Consider the following 22,837-nt stretch of genomic DNA (forward strand, 5'->3'; position numbering starts at 1 on the left):
CAGGGGTTGCGGAGGATGAGGGGAGAAGAATCCCCATTGTTCTCTCTTGTCACAGATTTTATGTATTTATTACATTTATATACTGCGCTGTAGCCGAAGCTCTCTGGGCGGTTTACAAAAGTTAAAACAGTGAACATTAAAAACAAATATACAGAAATTTCAAAACATTAAAAAGACAATATCCATTTAAAACAACTATTCTGGGGTCAGTTAAAAAACCTCAGCATATGTCGTTAACTGCCTGGAAGAAGAGAAAAGTTTGTTTGTTTGTTTATTTATTAATTACATTTCTATAGATTGGAAATAACAGCAGGGTTTCCCCAGCACTGCGGGCTTCCCTGACTGGGAAAGTTCACATATAGGGAAGTCGGGGCAGAGCCAGCCATGTCCCCTTTTCCATTGGAGAAGTTCTTTTGAATGCGTTCCAGGGCTTGGCTAACAAGGCAGCCATATCACCTGTTCTTAATCTGGAACTTTATGTGTAGTTTGAGTCTTATCCAGAGGTGCCCTGCAGGCACAGGAAAGCACTTCCCCTCCTGCTGGGGAGGCGGCAGGAAGCGAAGTCCTTGGTTTTGCAGATTTGCATGCTGCTCTAACGGGTCCCACAACTCCCAAGAATAGATATTGCAGGAAAAGGTGCAGGGGACTGCTTAGGGAAGGAATAGGTGAGAAAGCACTGGGGCTGTCTATATGTGGGGAAAGTTCCGTGGTGGCTGTGAATCTGTATTGCATCAGTTCTATGATGAAGCTGCAGCTTCGCAGGCACCGTGGGGCCTTCCCATGAAGATATGCATTTAAAAATTCAGGGACTTATCCCGACTTTTTCATTGGGAGCAAGGTCAGTGCGGCTTTTCTGCCATCTGCCGTTGCTCCGGGAGCAGTACTGGTGGAAGGCGACTGGCGATTGGTCGCCTTCCATCAGGAAGAGGGCGGGAGGCAGCTCCAATACCCGGATGACCACCAGAAACCTTGCGCTCACTTCTTCACATCAGGATTACCGATGTCAACCTGGAGGGAGGCGGCGCCAGCTTGGTGCCATGAAGACAGGGCCCTGATCCCATGAGTGGAACGCCCCTCACAAAAGTTAGGTTCCCTTTGTCTCTTCTTTGTTTCAGATCCAAGCATACTTGAGATGCCACAAGCTACGTTCTGCCTACCTGGTCTCTGTGAAACAAGAAAATGCTAGAGCTGTGCAGTTGGTCCAACACGTACGGCAGTTGGCTGAGGACAGCGGGGAAGATGTGGTGCAGGCTATTTGCACTCAGTGGCTTTCAGTGCACCACACCAAGCCAAGAAGCTGGCTCACCCAAAGCACCAAGAAATGACTACCAGCAAGCGGGTGGTAGTTGCGGGTTTGCTTTCTATAAAGGGAAGACTCTGGAATTGTGCTGATCAGCTTAACCTGTGTATGGCAGTGAGTTCGGAAGGAGCTGCTCAGATGCCTCTAGTGAAAGGGAAAGGAGTGACTTCCTGAAAGTGCCAATAATGTCCTGTAGACAACCAACTACCTCTATCTCAGGGTGTTCTCGTTCTCTCTCCCTCTCTGTGTGTGTGTGTGTGTTTAACGTTTCAGTCTTGCTTCAGCTGTGTATTCTTTTCTTACCATTTAGACTTCTATCCAGGCATTATGGTAGTAGTTCAAAACCCACATCAACCAAGTCTAGTTGGAAGCCTAATGTCTTGTGATTTGATGACAAGAAATATTACCTGACTCTTATCCTGCCAGAAAACTGAATTGCGGAGGAATGCACATTTTTTCATTCTGGTGGATATGAGCAATTCTTCATAGCTGTTTACCCTTTAAAATTGAACACATGTCATTCTGTTAGGTGGATATGGTCCTTTCCCACTAACTTTAGTTGAAGAGTGCAGTGATAACGGGCACACTCTCCTCCAGTGAAATGGACGTCGTGGTCGGCCTCATTTGTGTCGCGTGAGTGCTGTGTCACAACCACAGACATTCGTAACGCTTAGCTCATTGGATCTGGTGTCCAGAAATAGTTTAGAGCTTAAGTAATTGGGATGACTACATTTAGCTTCCACAGTCTCCCACCCCCCAGATTTTGAAGCTTTATCCCATTAGGAATTTAAAGCTTACAAAAGCTGCTTTTGCTGTCTGTTCAGAACTAAACTTCCACTTTGTCCCAGGTGACAGTCTTTTCTGACTGAATGTGGTACTGATATGCTTTTCTCTGGAGTGTGGGTGGGAGATGAGGGTAGTAGTAATTCTGCATTTTAAGTTGCTTTTGTTTTCAGGTAGCTGCAAACCATGCTGCACAACTGATCTCGTCAAGCTCCTCTCAGAAGCATCTCTGCAGAGGAGGAGGAATAGAACTTGCTGTGTTGAAGAGCCCTAGACGGTTATTCTGTGTTCCCCTTTGCACTGTACTTTATGCACTTTACATTATTTGCAACTCAAAATTCCTTTGGGGCTTACGCCAAGGATCCCTTTCTCACCAGCAAAACCTGTCCTAGACATTGTCTTGCATCACAAATATTGCCACTGATAAGTTCAAAATCTTTTGAAGCACAAATGTGTACTTCCTCATCACGAGCTTACAAGGAACAAAAATAAAATGTATTTCGTCAGTTTTGTGGATTTGGTTCAACTTTGACATGCTGAAACTTAGCATCTTAAATGATTTATGGCTACTTCAGTCACAGATGAAAGACTAATGCCTAAAGGTGAAAACAAACAAGAACAATCTAAGCTTTCAATATTTTTATTTAGTCAAATGTTCTGAGAAAGTCCAGTACTAATGCTAAACTGAAGCTTCCAGTCAAAGAAAACAGATGCAGTTATACACCCTGATCATGAAAGTGACAATAATATATGTATAAATCTTGGTCAGATACATATATCTGACAAGTGATGTAAGCTTCTGCTTCCACCAGTGCATGAAGTAAAGAAGATTAAGGTGTCTATTCCCATATTAGAAACAAGTAATCCAGACAGTGTTGTATGTATGAAATACATATGGAAGCAGCCTTGAATATATCTCTTGAAGGTCTTAGTCAAGTGCATTTTGAATTAGTTTGCATCAAGTGAGCGTGAGATGTCTGGCCTTTAGATTTACCAACATTTGTTTTCCTAGGAAACAACTCTCCAGGAATGTACAGCTACAGATAGAGGCAGAATCCAATGCTTCCCTTGTGAGCACGGACAGCCCGGCCAATTCCGATCTGCCTATGGACCCTACCACTTGGGGAAGAGCGATTTAGCACTTCTGGAGGCAAGCTTAAAAAAGTGGAAACCCTTGTTTCTGGAAGGGAGCAGGAGAGCGGAGTTTCTATATGGCACACCTGCTGGCTGCCCCCGTCCAGAAGCAAGCATTTCCGCTTGTTCGGGGGCTTGCCTCTGGAAGTACTAAATTGTAGTTCCACAAGTGGTAGGGCCTGGCCGTATGCGAACCAGAAGCGGAGATCAGCTCCGCTAATAGCTGGACAGCACTGGATTCTGCCCAAGGTTTATCCATAATTCAGTCCCACTGGATGCCTAAGAGTTCACAGCTGACATTCCAGAGCTGCTTTGCCGTTTCATCGTTGCGTCCTTGAGGCGATACATATGCTGGCGTACAGTCGCTGTCAATTAAAGGAAAATGGTTCTATTAGGCATTTTGGACAGCACTGGGATAGTTTAAAACTCAGCTTAGCAAAATAAAAAATGAGGAAGAAATAGAGATGAGTGGAAATGTACTCACGTCCTCCCTCCTCTGCACCCTCTCACTTGCTAATGCACGTTAACAGCATTCTACCTTTTCGCCAAATGCAGGATCTGCTTCCTACAAGCATACCATTTGCACAGCTGCTGAACGCTCTGTTTGCCAGTATCTAAGCACCTCCCCAGGATGTTAGAACCTACCTTTACAAACACTATTTGCAGATCTTAGCAGCCACTTACGTTTTATACTAGGCTGGGATTCTTCAGCCAGCCTGACCCAACAATCATGCAGAAATAGACTTTGGGGTACACATCCCCAGATGGGAGTGGGTACCTGATGGACAGGTGTGCTGCACAGATGGCTCCCAAATATGGATCTTTACCTTCAGTTTTGGCAAGGCAACTGCAGATGTGGCATGCATCTCATGGTCAATGATGGCTTTGAAGTCAACCTAGACGTGGGGGCTGGATTCCGATTTCCAGCCCTTCTCAAGTGGCAGCTGATATTATCAAAAGTAAAACTAACTACTACAAGACTACTGTTGTGCATGCATTGCTCTGGCCCCTCTCTCCTTGGATAGTTTCTACAATTATTAGAGCTACTGAAGAAGATGGCATCCCTATTAGACAAAAGGGGAACTATCTAGGGCCACAAATTAATCCCCAGTGCAGCTCAGTCTTAATATCTAAATGACTTGGCTAAATCCTGGAGCATGAGAAGAGACTAATGTATGCTTCACACTGACGCTAAAGCAATTATAGGTAGTGTATGCTGATTCATTTTGTTGGAGACTACTATGCCAAAATAGTTCAAAAGCTTTTTCCAGCTCTCACGTGGTTGCTAGAAGTGGTTGCAGTAGCACCAGGGCGCTGTTTCCTTGAGATCAGAATCAGCCCTTGCTCTTACCCTCTGCACTCTAAAGCTAATCCTCAAAGCTCAACTCACCTGAAATACTTCCCACTGACCGACTCCAGTTCCTCTGCCACTGCGCAATACACACTGGTCTGGGCTCCTTCTACAGGTGTCTTCACGAAGAAAGACATAATCTTCCACAGGTTATTCAATATAAATGAATGGCGGGTCAGCTCAGTAGCGACTGTGCCTGGATGCAGAGCATTTACAGTCACACCAGTACCTACAAGGAAGGAATCACACATGCACTAGAGACCATACATAAAATGTGAATGTCAGCTTGTTCAAATGCGAAGATTTTGTTTTTCCCCTCTGAATTCCAATACACAAAACTATACTGGTTGGTACCTTATTATTATTATTATTTATTTATATAGCACCATCAATGTACATGGTGCTGTACAGATTACACAGTAAATAGCAAGACCCTGCCGCATAGGCTTACAATCTAATAAAGAAAATAAGAGATCACATCAAGAGTTTTTCATGCATTCACATAAAATTGTGGGTTCTGTATGCTATATAAACAAATGGTTGCATGCTATAACCATCTGTTTAACAATAGTTTTACAAACACTATTGCCATTAGACCAGAATTGGCCATAGCTCCTTGCTGCACTACACATTTACAGTGGAACATACCCCTGATGCCATGTACTATGCGACACAACTCTAATCTCCTCTTTTGTTGTTGTTTATTCGTTCCGTCGCTTCTGACTCTTCGTGACTTCATGGACCAGCCCACGCCAGAGCTTTCTGTCGGCTGTCGCCACCCCCAGCTCCCCCAAGGTCAAGTCTGTCACCTCCAGAATATCATCCATCCATCTTGCCCTTGGTCGGCCCCTCTTCCTTTTGCCTTCCACTTTCCCTAGCATCAGCCTCTGCTCCAGGGTATCTTGTCTTCTCATTACTTCAGTTTTGCCTTTAATACCATTCCCTCAAGTGAGCAGTCTGGCTTTATTTCCTGGAGTATGGACTGGTTTGATCTTCTTGCAGTCCAAGGCACTCTCAGAATTTTCCTCCAACACCACAGTTCAAAAGCATCTATCTTCCTTCGCTCAGCTTTCCTTATGGTCCAGCTCTCGCAGCCATAGGTTACTACGGGGAATACCATTGCTTTAACTATGCGGACCTTTGTTGTCAGTGTGGTGTCTCTGCTCTTAACTATTTTATCAAGATTTGTCATTGCTCTCCTCCCAAGAAGTAAACGCCTTCTGATTTCCTGGCTGCAGTCAGCGTCTGAAGTAATCTTCGCGCCCAGAAATACAAAGTCTGTCACTGCCTCCACGTTTTCTCCCTCTATTTGCCAGTTATCAATCAAGCTAGTTGCCATAATCTTGGTTTTTTTGAGGTTTAACTGCAACCCAGCTTTTGCACTTTCTTCTTTCACCTTTGTCATAAGGCTCCTCAGCTCCTCCTCGCTTTCAGCCATCAAAGTGGTGTCATCTGCATATCTGAGATTGTTAATATTTCTTCCTGCGATTTTCACTCCAGCCTTGGATTCGTCAAGCCCAGCACGTCGCATGATGTGTTCTGGATACAAGTTGAATAGGTAAGGTGAGAGTATACAACCCTGCCGTACTCCTTTCCCAATCTTAAACCAGTCCATTGTTCCGTGGTCTGTTCTTACCGTTGCTACTTGGTCGCTATACAGATTCCTCAGGAGGCAGACAAGATGACTTGGTATCCCCATACCACCAAGAACTTGCCACAGTTTGTTATGATCCACACAGTCAAAGGCTTTAGAATAGTCAATAAAACAGAAATAGATGTTTTTCTGGAACTCCCTGGCTTTCTCCATTATCCAGCGGGTATTGGCAATTTGGTCTCTAGTTCCTCTGCCTTTTCTAAACCCAGCTTGTACATCTGGCAATTCTCGCTCCATGAATTGCTGGAGTCTACCTTGCAGGATCTTGAGCATTACCTTGCTGGCATGTGAAATAAGTGCCACTGTCCGATAGTTGGAACATTCTTTAGTGTTTCCCTTTTTTGGTATGGGGATATAAGTTGATTTTTTCCAGTCTGATGGCCATTCTTTTGTTTTCCAAATTTGCTGGCATATGGCATGCATCACCTTGACAGCATCATCTTGCAATATTTTAAACAGTTCAGCTGGGATACCGTCATCTCCTGCTGCCTTGTTATTAGCAATGCTTCTTAGGCCCATTCAACCTCACTCTTCAGGATGTCCGGCTCTAACTCACTGACCACACCGTCTGAGCTATCCCCGCTATTATTATCCTTCCTATACAGATCTTCCATATATTCTTGCCACCTTTTCTTGATCTCTTCTGTTTCTGTTAGGTCCTTGCCATCATTGTTTTTGATCATACCCATTTTTGCCTGGAATTTACCTCCGATGTTTCTAATTTTCTGGAAGAGGTCTCTTGTCCTTCCTATTCTATTGTCTTCTTCCACTTCCGCGCATTGCTTGTTTAAAAATAATTCCTTATCTCTTCTGGCTAACCTCTGGAATTTTGCATTTAATTGGGCATATCTCCCCCTATCACTGTTGCCTTTTGCTTTCCTTCTTTCTTGGGCTACTTCCAGCGTCTCAGCAGACAGCCATCTTGCCTTCTTGGTTTTCTTTTTCTTTGGGACGTTTTTTGTTGCCACCTCTTGGACAATGTTGCGAACTTCTGTCCATAGTTCTTCCGGGACCCTATCTACTAAATCTAGTCCCTTAAATCTATTCTTCACTTCCACTGCATATTCATTAGGAATATTAGTGAGCTCATATCTAACTGATCTGTGCGTCTTCCCTATTCTCTTTAGTTTGATTCTGAATTGTGCAATAAGAAGTTTGTGATCTGAACTACAGTCAGCTCCAGGTCTTGTTTTTACCATCTGTATAGATGTCCGCCACCTTTGGCTGCAAAGGATGTAGTCAATCTGATTTTGGTGTCGGCCATCTGGTGAAGTCCATGTATAAAGCCGTCTTTTTGGTTGTTGGAAGAGAGTGTTTGTTATGCACAGTGAGTTGTCCTGGCAAAATTCTATCAGTCTATGTCCCGCTTCATTTTGTTCTCCTAGACCATGCTTACCTGTAATTCCAGATGTCATTTGACTACCCACCTTAGCGTTCCAGTCTCCTGTAATGAAAATAACATCTTTTTTTGGTGTATTATCCAGTAGGTGCTGCAGATCCTCATAGAACTGATCTACTTCTGCTTCTTCAGCATCTGTGGTTGGGGCATATATTTGGATCACTGTGATGTTAAATGGCTTACCCTAAATTCGAATTGAGATCATTCTATCATTTTTTGGATTGTATCCAAGCACTGCTTTAGCCACTTTATTATTAATTATGAAGGCTACTCCATTTCTTCTGTGATCCTCTTGTCCACAGTAGTAGATCTGGTGGTGATCTGATGTGAAGTGGCCCATTCCGGTCCATTTCAGTTCACTGACACCCAATATATCTATATTTAATCTTGACATCTCTCCAATAACCACATCCAATTTGCCCTGGCTCATAGATCTTACATTCCAGGTTCCTATGGTGTGTTGATCTTTAGAACATCGGATTTGTTGTTCGCCACCAGCACCGTCGGCCGCTAGCCATCCTTTCAGCTTTGAGCTGGCTGCGTCATCACATCTGGGGCTAGTTGAACTTATCCTTTGTTCCTCCCCAGTAGCAGTTTGACCATCTTCCGACCTGGAGGTCCCTTCTTCCGATGGTATACCGACATATCTCTGGTTGTACTGATCCATTTAGTTTTCACAGCAAGAATACTGGGGTGGGTTGCCATTACCTTCCCCAGGGATCGTATTTAGTCTGACCTCTCTGCAATGACCTTCCCATCTTGGGTGTCCCTTCACAGTTTAGCTCATGGCATCCTTGAGGTACTCAAGCTCCAGCACCACGACAAGGTAACGATCTCCTCTTGGGACTTAGTAAATGCTCAAGTGCCAAAACAAGCTGCCGTCTTTCCAAAGATGCAGTCCAATCCTTTCCACATGTAGTTGGACAGAGGTCTTAGTCTTCAACAGGATGGTATTCCATGCAAATGTGCAAAGGATGACAGCTTTAGGGCTCTTTACAACTTCCTCCTGCACCCCCTTATCTTTGCTTTTGACTTTGAAGTCTCTGTTCTGTCCAAATGACTACAGATCAACTTTGTAGTTCTGTTTTGGATCAGAGAACGTGTTGCCCATTAACCCCTGGAACCCGATTTTCCACTACGCAAGTCACATGAGTTTGTTTTATGTGAGACAGTGAACAAGAGGCTCACCTTGCAGTCGTTTGGCCAGCTCCCGGGTAAAGAGAATATTAGCTAGCTTGCTGTGGCAGTATGCCAGGCCCCGATGGTAGCACTTCTCACCCTGGAGGTCATGGAAGCGAATTCTCCCACCATGATGAGCCAATGAGGACAAATTCAATATGCGAGCTGGTGAAGATTGCTTTAGGCGCTCTATCAGCAGGAATGTTAAAAGGAAGTGTCCTGAAGAAAAAGGAATGAGGCTTTAGCTTTTGCTTACAATTTTGAATAAACCCAACCCTAAATACCACACAACTGAGAAACTCTGGGAATATCTGAAAGAAGTTACTATGACCCAGAATAGAATATTCCGCCTGTCTCTCTGGATCGAGGCGGAGAACAACATTAAATACAAAATCACAATAAAATGCATAAAACTGGCTAAAATATATATATAACTAATACAATATTAAAATAACAATTGGACATTTAAAAAAAAATCTGGGTAAGCCTGCTGGAAGAGTTCAGTCTTTATGGCTTTCTTAAACTGGGCAAGACTATTAAGTCAACGAATCTCTCCCGGCAGGCCATTCCACAGCCTGGGAGCAGCAGAAGAGAAGTTCCTCTGGGTAACAGTTGTCAGCCTAATGAAGCTTACAGGCTATAAAGGAAATGCATTTTTTAAAAATAAAGTAGATGCAATTGTTCCGGTCAGCCACTGGTCCCCACTATCTCAACCAAAATATTCTGATGCACTATCTACTGTTTCATATTTATGGGTTTTGATCCTCAAAATTTGATTTCCACATGGTTCTTTATGCAACAAGCAATCTTTTAGTAACAAAAAAAAACAAGGCCAAAGATCAGTAAAAACCTCAACTGTGCTTGATAGCAGTTTTATGTTTAAACAGAGGCTAACAAGTTTGTGGACACAGAGTTCAGATATTGTAAACCGGGAGCTGGTGGTTGTTTTTTAAGACAGATTTTTTAAAAAATCACAGCAATCCGATATTATCCAACTTGCTATAGCAGCATCCTAATTTTAACACTTTGAAAAATTAAGCAAGAAAAGTGGACAAATTAAGATTCCACATACCAAGATGTTGGCCAATACTGAGCAGAGCAGCTAAGCAGTTGTGGTGCTCAGGGAAGTCATCCGAGAGCAACAAGTGTCCAACCTTTAGCAAATTTGTGCTCCAGGTGGGACTGAGATATTTGATTGAACTTCAACCCTTTAAGCAGTCAGATGGCATGGTGTTCTCATAGGTCCCTCGCAACCTCAGGCAATGAGGTTCTAACTAGTGAAATTCTTATGCCCGAATCCAAGTAAGGGCCCTGTGTGTGCAAAACTAAGTTCTCACAAGCATATCTCCAAATGGATGAAGAACTGGTTTCTTAAAAGGGTGCTTAATATGCAGTTCCTAGTGTATTCAAGCACATAGTTTTAATTGTTTTATTGCTTTAAACTTTTCTACTGGCTTTAGCTTGTTAATGGTTTCATACGTTTTGAGCTGTGTACATTAGTTATTGTTTCATACTGTTTGATTTTATTTGTACACCGCCCTGAAATCCCAATGATACAGGGAAGGATCCATTGTTTTAATAAATAAATTGATGGTGCTATATAAATAAATAAATAATAATAATAATAACTTGGGTTGTGCACATGTAGCCCCAGTCAGAAAACTGATATCAATAAGCTGTCTGGAAACATGAGAATATAATAGGATTTAGTTATTTTCCCATCATAGTTATTTTCCCATCATAACCCTGTGCTCTCCTCACTCTGCCATGGCTACATACTGCCACACATGCTGAGCTTGGGGTTGTCTACACACAGGGAAAGCCCCACAGTGGCTGTGGATCTGCGCCCGTCACACAGCACAGGTGCAGCTTTGTAGCCACTGTGGGGCTTCCCCCCAATGCTCTGATTTGAAAAAGTTGGGGAATTCCCCTGACTTCTTCAAAGAGAACATGGCACTTCCGCCAGGTAACAGCACTCCATGGCCACTCCAGGGCCAACCTGGGGGCGGAGCCTGGTGGAAGGTGACCAGTGATTGGTTGCCTTCCACTAAGAAAAGGGAAGGGGCAGCTCTGGGACCCGGATGGCTGTCCAGAAACCCCGCGCTCCCTCCTTGGCGTCAGTATTACCTGACGCTGCAGCGGAAAATGGAAAGCACAGGGTTGAGGAGTCTGCAGCTGAATTGGCCAACTGCAGTTGGCCATCTTTTTAAATTAGCCCTTCATAGTCTTCCCACAAATTTTATGACTTGGATACCTTTCACCTTCCCTCCTGGGAAAGGAGAGAGTATCCTAGATTTATAAAATTCAACTGAAATCAGTGGCTAAGTTTGGACGACACGCTAATCAACAGTTGCTTCCTATTCTGATCCTTTTACCGCCCCCCTCCCCAGTTGATTAGTGTGTCAACCAAACTCAGCCTCTGTTTCACATTCATCCCACTTATGCCTCTGGCCTTACCAAGGTAGTTGACTCCCAGGTGCATCTCAAAGCCGTCCGCTGTCTTGGAGTAGGGGCACATCATAACCCCTGCGTTATTAATAAGGATATGGAGTTCTTTCTCTTCTACAAGAAAAAACACACAGGACACACCGTTAAAGAGGAATCCTAGGGCTGGCAAAACAATCTGCCCCACAACCATCAGCTCAACTTCTTTTCAGAGCCTTTCTTCTCTTCACTAAGCCTGGTCTTCACTGGGCAAGGCCAAAATTCTATCCTCCTTTCTCAGAGCAAGACACTACCTACAGCATAACAATTTGTGCAACAAGTCTATTATTTATTGCATTTGTATACCGCCCCACAGTCAAAGCTCTGTGGGTGGTTTACATAAGAAATCTACGTGATAACATCTGCAGTAATTGATCAGCATGCCTGTTATTTCCAGGATTCCAACAATTTCTTTTTAAGAGACATGCCCTGGCAGCAATGAAAATTCGGGCAAGTTTTATTACTGAGATCGCAGTTGACTGTACTGGAGATGCTCTTATCTAACTACAAATTTTATATACAAATTATGCTTTTAATTGTATTAAATTTTATTCTTTTATTATGTAAGATCTGTATATGATTATATGTAGTATTTTCATATTGTTGTCTCTTCATATTGTATTTATTTTGTATGCGAATGGCCTATGGCCTAAGCATTAATAAATTACTATATACTGCCCAATAGCCAAAGCACTCTGGGTGGTTCACAAAATTTAAAACCACAAGGTACATCATAAAATATAAAAAATGGAAACTTAAAACCACAATATAAAAATACAACCAGAATAAAATCTAGCAGCAATGCAGAGATTTAAAACAAAGAGCTAAAATACTAAAAGGCGAAAACACTGTGAAAATAAAAAGTTCTTCGCTTGGCACTAAAAGGAGTACAACATAGGTGCAATTCAAAGCTCTGTAGAAAGATCATTCCACAGCTGGGGTGCCACAGCAGAAAAGGCCCTCTTCCTTGTATCCACCCACCTCACTTCCTTTGGCAGGGACTCACAGAGAGGGACCCCTGAAGATGATCTTAGGATCTGGGCAGGTACATATGGAAGTGATGCTTCAGCTAACCTGGCCTCAAGCCATTTAGGACTTTGAATGTTAATTCCAGCACTTTGAATGAGGCCTGGACATGGACTGACAGCCAGTGCAGCTGAAAAAGTACTGGCATAATGTAAACACATTGGCAAGTCCCCGATAACAATCTTGCTGCCCTGTTTTGGACCAGCAGAAGTTTCTGGACCGTTTCCAAGGCAGCCCCACATATAACATATTGCAGTAATTTATTTATTTGTTTATTTATTTATTTATTACATTTCTATAGCCGGAGCTCTCTGGGCGGTTCACAAAAATTAAAAACATTCAAAGTATAAAACAACAGTATAAAACCATACTATAAAATACAATATAAAAGCTCAACCAGATAAAAACAGCAGCAATGCAAAATTACAAATTTAAAACACCAAGTTAAAATTTATAGACTGTTAAAATACTGGGAGAATAAAAAGGTTTTCACCTGGATAATCCAGATGAGATTATCAGAGCATGGATAGCTGTAGCAAAGCTATCTCTGTCCAGATAAGAGTTTAGTTGGTATATAAAACCACGCATAGGATTGCATTGTTAGGTTGCACTGCTCAAGATACTCAGCTCTACTTCTCCTTGTCATTGAAGTTAGCTGGGGCGGTGAAGGTACTGGACCAGTGCTTGGAGGTTGAAATGTGCTGGATGAGGGCCAATAAATTGAAGCTGAATCCTGATAAGATGGAAGCTGTGTGGATTGGTGATTCCCAAGTCCAGGAATTGGGCAAGCGACATGTTCTGGATGGGGTTGCCCTCCCTCTGAAGGAGCAGGAGAGTAGATTGGGAGTACTCCTAGATCCATCCTTGTCACTGGAGGCCCAGGTGGACTCTGTGGCCCGGAGTATTTGGGGCCAGCTTCAACTGATCCATCAGCTATGGCCTTTCCTGGACAGGGATAACCTAGCTATAGCAGTGCATGCGTTGTTAACTTCCTGGTTAGACTACTGCAATGCATTCTACATGGGGCTGCCCTTGAAGATGACCCAGAAGTTGCAGCTAGTGCAAAATGCTAGGCTGCAGACTGGAACATTACGAAGAAACCATATAATATCAGTCTTAAAGGAATTGCACTGGCTGTCTATATGCTTCTGGTTGGAATTCACTGTAAGAATTTTACAATGACATTTAAAGCCCTGAACATCTTGGGACCTCAATATTTGAGGGAGTGCCTCTCCCATATATGCCTGCCCAAGATTTAAGATCCGTTGGAGGAGACCTCCTCTGCATCCTACCAACACGAAATATACATTATGGTGGGACATGGGAGAGGGCTTTCAAAACCAGGGTGTTACGGCACCCCGGTTGTGGAATGACCTCCCCTTGGAGGCCCGTCTGGCACTGACCCTGGCTTTGTTTTGGTGCCAAGTTAAAACATGGCTCATTATCAAGGCCTTTGAAGGCTAAAGCTGCACATAGTTTTAATTGTTTTATTGCTTTAAACTTTTCTACTGGCTTTAGCTTGTTAATGGTTTCATACGTTTTGAGCTGTGTACATTAGTTATTGTTTCATACTGTTTGATTTTATCTGTACACCGCCCTGAAATCCCAATGATACAGGGAAGGATCCAATGTTTTAATAAATAAATAAATAAATACATAAATAAATAAAATTTCAGTCTCCTAACTTCCAGAGAAATATTTTGTTTACTGGGCCATGTATTCCACACACAGAAACAAAACCATTTGAAACAAAAGTGACTTGTTTGATTTAGAGGAGGAAGGGTTGCTTACTGGGAATGGAAGAGGATTAGTACCTACAAATGGGTGTCCAACCAAGTTTGTTTTCTGCTCCATTCCCTCCAGTATAAAAAGGAAGCAAGCATGAACCAAACGGCCCTTGTCCTGCAGCTCTTAAATGAAAGCAACAACATTGGACCAGAGTTTTATTGCTGGATTCTTCATTATCTTTTCTTTTTTAACTGATATTTTGGAGCAAAGAAAAGGGAGAGGAGAAGAGAGCCCAATCATCTTCCACTATGAGATCCATTTCCTTGTTTCTCCTTCTGAGAGAATATAAGAGTTGTCTGTAGGTAAAGGTGCTTGGAGGTGACATTAACTACCACTTTGAGAACTGTTTGCTGTTCTAACTTACAAAAATCATGGGGTTTTTTCATTTTAATTTTTTATTTCTTTTTAGCAGTACTTGGGGAACTTACTGATAGTACGTGTATGTGGTTTTCCTTGAAGTTATTGTTATAGGTTATAAAAAAACATGTGTGTACTTATACTTCACAGGATGCTGGAATTACCACCCCTCTTTCTAAACGAAGCAAAATTGAAAATATAAGTTCTGCTACAGCCCAAGGCAATATAATACAAATCAAAACAAAACTTGTATCTACATCTAATCATAGTGTTATTATGTGTTCAGGTATACATCCAATCAGCATCATTTCACCCAAAAGAGACACCCAAAGAATCATAATAAACACTGCGTCTCAGACATACCTTTCAGGAAATTCTCAGCAAATTCTCGGATAGATTTGGTGTCTGCCAAATCTAACTTCATAGCAATAATTTGCTGATTTCCTGTCTTGGTCCGGATTTCACAAGCTGCTGCTTCTGCTTTTGCCATATCTCTGCAAGCAAGGATGACTCTAGCACCTGCAAGAAGGAAAATATGGGAATGAATTAATAACACAAATGAATTTGGAGGTGAATGACTCAGGCCTAGCTTTTATACTGTAACAGATTCTTAACAAGAAGGGCCTGCAACAAAATGTTACAGTGTGAAGTGGTTCTATTCAGGGTGCCTGCCTGTTTTCCAAGATGCTCCATTTCATTCCCTCTCCCTCTGCAGGTTTCCTTCCTCAAATTGGGTAACCTCCCTTGTGGACTGTGGAAATGCTGTGGACATAATATATCTTGACTTCAGTGAAGCTTTTGACAAAGTACCACATGACATTCTGATCAGCAAACTAGCTAAAAGATGGAACAGCTATTAGGTGGATCCACAGTTGGCTACAGAATTGGATTCAAAGAGTGCTTATCAATGGTACCTTCTCAAATTGGGGAGAGGTAATGAGAAGGCTACCACAGGGCTCAGTTCTGGGCCCAGTGTTCTTCAACATTTTTATTAATGATTTGGATGAGGAGGTGCAGGAAATGCTTATCCAATTTGCAGATGACACAAAACTGGGTAGGATAACTAATACCCTGGAAGACAGAAACAAACTTCAAAGGGATCTAGATAGGCTGGTGAGCTGGGCTGAAAACAACAGAATGAAATTTAATAGGGATAAATGCCAAGTTCTAAACCTAGGGAAAAGAAATCAAATGCATAGCAATACTACGAGTGAAAAGGATCTTGGAACTGTTGTAGATCACAAGCTGAATCTGAGCCAGCAGTGTGATGTGGCTGCAAAAAAGAGCAAATGGTATTTTGGGATGCATTAATAGAAGTATAGCTTCCAAACTGCACCAGGTACTGATTCCCCTCTTTTCGGCACTGGTTAGGCTTCATCTTGAATACTGTGTCCAGTTCTGGGCACCATTCTTCAAGAAGGATGCAGATAAGCTGGAGGGGGTTCAGAGGAGGGCAATGAGGATGATCAAGGATCTGGAAACAAAGTCCTATAAGGAGAGACTGAAAGAACTGGGTATGTTTAGCCTGGAGAAGAGAAGACTAAGGGGAGGCATGATAGCACTCTTCAAGTACTTGAAAGGTTGTCACACAGAAGAAGGCCAGGATCGCTTTTTGATCATCCCAGAGTGCAGGACATGGGACTAATGGGCTCAAGTTACAGGAAGCCAGATTCCGGCTGGACATCAGGAAAAACGTCCTTACTGTTAGAGCAGTACGACCATTACTTGGGAGGTTATGGGCTCTCCCATACTAGAGGGCTTCAAGGGGCAGCAGGACAACCATCTGTCAGGTATGCTTTAAGGTGGATTCCTACATTGAGCAGGGGCTTTGTTTTGCTTTGCTTTTACTGGAGCTGGAGCTGGAGCAGAACACTGGGCACTCATGGGGATTCCTCAACGGTAGCTCCCATGACATTGTCTGCCTCTCACATGCCTTCCATCCCTTCTGGTCTTCCTAGTGCCACAAGAAAAAACAGAAAAACTACAAAATATGTTTTAAACCGAAGTTGCTGTTCTCTCCTGCTGAATGGCCCTGGTGCACCTTGTTTACTTCCTGTTTGAAAACAGGAAGTGACCATGGAGAAGCGACGGTAGCCAGCGTTTCTTCCAAGGTGTGATGGAGCTTTTACCCTGTCTGCTGGAGCTCTTACAGGAACACACACACATGATGGTGGAAAACTAAGCCCACATGCAAAGTTAAAAGCAGAATTACTGTCAAAGCCCCAGGCAGTATAGCCAATGCTGAGGAATTATGGGAGTTGAAGTAAAAAAAAAACATCTGGAGGGCACAAGGTTGGCTACCCCAATTGACAATACAGCTAAAAGGCAAAAAAGGGATGTACGTTTTTGCCCTAATATTTTGAACACCTTAGAAAAAAGGTAACGAAGGTGAAATCTAATTATATTCAGCTAACAATGCTTTGAAATTACATTCCAAAAGAAGAGGCAGCAAGTGCCTTGATCAGGTTAAAACTTCAATGTAGATCAGCCTTCTCCAACTTGGTGCCCTCCAGATGTGTTGGACTGCAACTCCCAGAATTCCCAACCACTGACCATGCTGCTGGCTGGAATTATGGGAGTTGCAGTCCAACATAACTGGAGGGCGCTAAGTTGGAGAAGGCTGGTAGAAATGCTGGCTTTATGCATGATTCCTTCTATATGTTTTAATGAAGATTTGTTACAGGAGGGAACTGGGGATGGATGAAGATAAACAACTTGCCTCTTCCCGCAAAGTCCCTGGCAGTTTCCTTCCCTATGCCAGTGTTGGCCCCAGTGATCACTACAACCTTCCCATGCAACTTGGCTGTAGACTTGCACACTCCCCCTGCAACATACTTCCTGTAAAAATAAGATGCATTAGTAAGTTATGAATTCAAATACTGAGGTAAATAGTTACTACATCAAATGTTAATTACACTACTCTGCTGCTTACATCCCTCACAGACTAGTTATTATCTCTAATAACATGACATCTGCTGCTGCTTGTGCTACCCACTCACCTCCCCCTGCAAAAAGCAGTAGGAAGTGATAAGACAAAAACACCACCAAGTGCAGAAACAGTGGAGGCTGGTGGCTCTGATTTCAGTGGGGCTGTGAATCCATTCTGGGTTTTAGTCAGAACCAGCCAGAACTCTAAAGCAGCTTTCCAAGGTGCTGAACCCTATCCACAAAATATTTTATTATTCTTTAGCCCTTTATTATTTTTTGCTTGGGCCATATGCCAGTCACATACATAACAGCTATGCCAAAATAAGACAACAGCACCATAAAACAAGATCTAAAATGCTCAAGCTAAAATAGATTCACAAAACAGTGTGTAAATTCATCTAAATTAAAATATACCATTAAACAGGATAATTATAGTTCGGAAATTAAAACAGCTAGGGAGGCCGTTCAGTCAGTGTATCTCCAGAATAAACAACTGCATTGTCAGAGATAATTTTTGCCTGAATTTTTGATGCTGTCAAAGTAAAAACAGAGACCTAATAAATTACAGTAAAATCTAAATGAGACAAAAAAGTATTGGAATAAAGTTCCTTAATCAGGAATAAGATATGTTTATCGATATCAGTATTGCCCAATTTTTGCCAACACCGGTTCTCTAGCAATTGAGTCAGAGTCCAGGGCTAAGCCAACAAAGGTGACATAGAGATGTTTAGTTGGCCCAAGAAGTGATAAGTTGTACTTTGGCATTTCCTCCAGTTTATGTAATAAAAAATTACTGTACAACTTAGAATCAATATCCAAAAGACTTACTGGTTGATAATTGCTAGGATCCTGCTTATCACCCATCTTATATATCAGAACAACAATACTCTGTTTCCAGTCAATTGGGAATATACCTGTACTTTTAATTTGAGTGAACACTTTAGCTAAAATTGATGCCCACCAATCAGGGAAATGTTTGTATATTTCTGGGGTCATCATATTTTCTCCTGGGGCCTTGCTCAGAGTTAGTGATTCAATATTTTATACATCACTAACTCATATTTTCTATTTTATTTTTGTGAACCTTCCCGAGAGCTTCGGCTATTGGGAGGTATAGAAACGAAATAAATAAACAACTAAATTCACCACCCCACCGAAATCCACTGTACAGCAGCTACAGTCAGAAAAGTCGGAGAACGTAGGGAGGTGTTAGGATGGATGCATTAAACGGATTTACTAATGGATTAGTAAAGGCAGCTCTATAAAAACGATTTACTTCCTCATATTTTAGCATCTGACTTCAGCGTCACCAGTTAACAACGTCAAGTTCCTTGCTATGGTGCATGCTGCAAAAGGCTAGCTTCACACAAGAAGCGAGCTACCCGTGAAGCCGTCTCAAAGGCTGCAATGAGCTGATCCAAGCCACCACACCACAAACCTGATGTAAGGAGCTGCCACAAATATCAAAAGAGGAACAGATATGGACAGCGCTAGCAGGGACCCCAGAAAGCCAAGCATCGTTACACCCCCTCAGTGTCAGTTCTTGCTGGAGGAATCTCTCACCATGGTCTGACTGCGAAGAGACGGAGAAACAAAATGGAAAGAGCACGGACGCCTGGGATTGGTCCGACAGCTGAGAACATCGCGCGATCTAGAGATAGAAAAGTTTGAGAGTGCAGAGTCTGGATTTTCGGCGATTTTCAAAATCAGTCCGAAATTGGCTGGGGTTCAGAATGGGCGTGGAGTGGTGTGTCGCTTGGCAGCTCTATATTCTGTATCATTTGCATTAATAGACTTTAAAGTGCCAGCAACGCTCTTTGTTTTCTCAGCGATTGGCTAACACGGATACCACCCTAAGAACTGCATGAGAAATGCCAATACTGACGGATGTGTCCTACCTAGACAAAAGAACTTAAGAATTACGATTCCATGGTTTGAAGACGAGACTCCTTCGGTACTCAGGAGGAAATAATAGTTGCTCATAGGAAACAATGCATAGCAGAAGGCAGCATTTTAGCGATTGGGCAGCAGCATGTCCCTCACGCCAAAACATAAAATGCCAGGCACTTTATAACCCAGGTGCTATATCATATGGCAAATGTGTATTTCCCATCCTGAGTTACATCAAACCGCATTCTACTAATTAAAGAGTAAATACATCGTCATAATTCCTGTATTAATCTTTTTTTTAATTGTGAATTTCACAAAACAAAAGAACAAGAAGTGAAAATAAAAGAACAGGAAATTACATGTATACAGATATCCATATTCCATCAAATGCAACATTCTAAAAATAACGAGTTTATGCAAGTTTTAAGAAAAGCAGACCAAATATCAATATATTTAGCCATTCAAGAGAATTGTTATTTATTTATTTATTTATTTATTTAGAATATTTATATACCGCTCCCCATTGAAAAATTTCGGAGCGGTGTACAAGGTAAAATGAAAATAAAAACAGAATAAAAACAGTTAAAACGAAATTTAAAAGAAGCAATAACAGTAATCCAAGGCTGCATGTTAGAGAAAGGCTTCTTGGAATAAAGATGTTTTCAGGAGGCACCAAAAGGAGTACAAGGTCGGAGCCTGCCTGACCTCCAGAGGCAGGGAATTCCACAGGAGGGGCGCCACCACGCTGAAGGCTCTTCCCCTGGTGGATTCCAATCCGAGGATGGATCTAGGTGGAACCACCAGGAGCAGGCCCTCGGATGACCTCAGTGACCGGGCAGGTTGGTAAGGGAGAAGGCGCTCTCTCAGGTATCCTGGTCCCAAGTTGTTTAGGGCTTTGTACACAAGTACAAGAACCTTAAACCTGGCCCAGTAGCTAATAGGCAGCCAGTGCAGTTAGAAATGGTGGTTGTTGCCTGCCTTTCGACAGCCCTGCGATGTAGTCCATCGTTATCCCCACATGTTGCAAGTGAGCTGAGAGTGGTTTATGATAAATTTGCAATATCTTTACTATTCCCTTACTCCACCCATTTTTTTGTTGGAGACTAGTGTGTTTGGTGGTTTTTTTTAATCCAGACCAGACAAAATACCCTCAATTTGCAGTAAAGCTCAATGAAGTTAAATTATACCCAGAAAGCTTCCTGGCTCCAAGGCAGTTCTCCCTTGCATCCAGAAGCTTCAGCCTCCATTTATTAGTTTCCATTTATATTGTAGTTTTGCCCCTACCAAGATAAAGTCAAAATGGAAGCTGAATACTGGGCTTGACTTCAACTTTCTATGTCTATAGATATTAGGGCAGGTGTGATTAACTCTTTCCCTCCTCCAAACTGTTTTTGCAATCAACGTTGCAACTTGGAAGTGACCCCCCTTTTCCTGACTGCACAACACAAATTGTGCCCACTGTCTCAAATAGGCTGGGGACCCCTCGTTTAACTACTTAACTACCCTGGGCCAAAGATTGTTAGATTGGGAACTGCAGTAGATCTGCAAGGGTTTCTGACTCCCAATTATTTAATAGTAGCAACTACAAGCGCAATCTTACGCATGTTGAGATAGAAATAACAACTCCCTGCATTTCCTGGGTAGAAGTTACTTCTTAAATATATTTTTAAAACTTGGGTGAGGAGAGAGAATTTAGGAGTAGATTTTTATGTGAAAGAACTCTAAGCTCACTTTCAGTAATGAAAACAAATTTCTGCACTGGGCATGTGTTCAGAGGCATCCTATTCCTTCATTCTAAGTGTGTATCTGTGCCCCTATACTTCTGTTTGGCACCTAACTCTAGTTGGTAGACTTCAGGGTTCTAAAAAAACCCAAAGTAGATCATAGAAGCCTAATGTCTGCCCTCTTCTGCCCTAGGCCATGAATGGGCCTTACCCACTGAGATTGGCTATGGGGCTTCCTGGAAAGAAAGGACTAAAAGGAGGCTTTCCGAGTTAAGCCTTGCCTAAGCCACAATGTCTGCCTGGGCTTTTTGTCCAGATGTTTGACTTGTACCACCTGGTTTGTCCTAGTTCTGGGTTGAAGTATTTGGCCCACTTTTTTTATTGGTCTATTTTGTGGGGGTGAAAAGTCTTGTAGAAAAAATTAATGACAATTGCATGGATGACTATTAATTTTTGGATGGAGCTTGTCATTAGAAGGTGAGATAGCGGAGGAGTTTCCACTGTGAAGAACAAAAATAAAAACTTTGTCACTGTTTCAGGCAGTTCTGGAGCTGTCCAGCAGCATTCCTCATTTTGCACAGAATGGCCCAAAACCAGAGTGGTTACCGCAAAAACAATATTTGCCCTCACTGGCCATTAGGGGTCTGACATTTTTCCCTTAAAAAATGCTCCGGGGAAATCAGGCTACATCATGTCCCATCGGACCAAATGTGAAATGCTGATGTGCTGCTGATTGCAACTGGGTTGTCACTGGAAGCAAGTTTTTTTTTTTTAAAAGGAAACCATGAAAAGCTGACTGTTGCCTTTTCTAAAAGTAAGCTCTCTGAAAATAAATCGATTTTGCCTGCACAACCCAAACATTGCTGGAAATGCAGTGCTCATTCATAGGGAACAAAGGACCCTGCAAAATTGGGGTTGTTAGGGTGGCCATACATCCTCTTTTACAGAGAACAGTCCTCTCTCTATATACAGTCCTCTCTATATATCTGTGTACCTTGCTCATTCTGCTGTGAAGGTGGTACATGCCACTGGTTAATTTCAGGGTCAAGTGCTTCGTTCTGATGGTTAAGAACAAGAGAAGATAAGAAGTGCCATGCTGGATCAGACTTGGAATGAGGCAGGCTGTGGGCGGAGCAAACCCAGCAGCTCAGAGCAACCCAGAACAACCGAAAGGATTTAACAATGTGCCCTGCAGTAACGTTACAGCTAAACCTAAGTCACGCTAGTGTGCCCCGTGATTCAGAGAACCGATACAGAGAACCACGTTAGAAAGGGACACTAGCAACGTTATAAGACTAGTGTAGATCTGGCCACGGGGGTCTCTTATAAGGGGTTAGTTTAACCTTCGGTTTGCTAGTACACTGAATTACTGTGTCGCAAAATGATGCATGTCTAAAAAGCGTGTCACCAACTTGAAAAGTTTGGAAAGCTCTGTTTTAGAAGGGAGGGAGGGCGGGAGGATGAACAAAAACCAGACAACCACCAAAGGATTGGCTGCTGAGAGAAAGGGGCGGCTCCAGTGGATGGTGTGACCATCTGGGAAGCCCCAGATGGCTGGGTTGGGAACCCAGTGAGACCGAATTCATGGGCAGAATCCCTGCATGTTGAACAGAAAAGGTCCTACAACTACCAGCATGCCCCGGCCAGTGCTGGCTGGAGCATAGTGGGAGCTGTAGGACCTTTTCTGTCTTAAACACGCATAGGATTGCGCTTTAAAAGGTCTTTTCTTATCTCTGTGGAAATGATTTCTCCGCCAGAACCAAGGCGGCGCTGTTTAACCGATACTTTTCCGCCGAGACCCTTGAGAGCGGGGCCGGGAGGAGGTTGCCCTCACCCGTTC

At 42.7% G+C, this 22,837-nt stretch overlaps 2 protein-coding genes across 3 annotated transcripts in view; one reads left to right on the forward strand and one right to left on the reverse strand.

Moving 5' to 3' along the window:
- The window catches only part of ZFYVE26 (zinc finger FYVE-type containing 26), a 67,366-nt gene extending 64,784 nt beyond the window's left edge, over positions 1-2,582 (forward strand). Inside the window, exon 42 of the mRNA XM_063117567.1 lies at positions 1,116-2,582. Within this exon, the coding sequence (XP_062973637.1) occupies positions 1,116-1,325 (210 nt within the window). The 3' untranslated portion in view covers positions 1,326-2,582. The remainder of the gene's footprint in view (positions 1-1,115) is intronic.
- Positions 2,583-2,707: 125 nt separating this feature from the next.
- LOC134392850 (retinol dehydrogenase 12-like) lies at positions 2,708-19,033 on the reverse strand. Of its 2 annotated transcripts, none has more exons than XM_063117543.1 (7): positions 18,947-19,033; positions 17,175-17,293; positions 14,819-14,974; positions 11,258-11,362; positions 8,810-9,019; positions 4,608-4,797; positions 2,708-3,582 (listed from the first exon to the last, which is right to left on the reverse strand). In XM_063117543.1, exons 1-7 carry the CDS (start codon positions 19,024-19,026, stop codon positions 3,480-3,482), a joined length of 963 nt encoding a protein of 320 aa, XP_062973613.1. In that variant the 5' UTR covers positions 19,027-19,033; the 3' UTR covers positions 2,708-3,479. The 2 variants fall into 2 exon arrangements, with proteins under 2 accessions (XP_062973613.1, XP_062973612.1); XM_063117542.1 differs by lacking the exon at positions 18,947-19,033 and adding an exon at positions 18,822-18,940.
- Between the last annotated feature and the right edge of the window lie 3,804 nt (positions 19,034-22,837).

This window comes from Elgaria multicarinata, chromosome 2 (genome assembly GCF_023053635.1).
Source record: "Elgaria multicarinata webbii isolate HBS135686 ecotype San Diego chromosome 2, rElgMul1.1.pri, whole genome shotgun sequence".
NCBI classification, from domain to species: domain Eukaryota; kingdom Metazoa; phylum Chordata; class Lepidosauria; order Squamata; family Anguidae; genus Elgaria; species Elgaria multicarinata.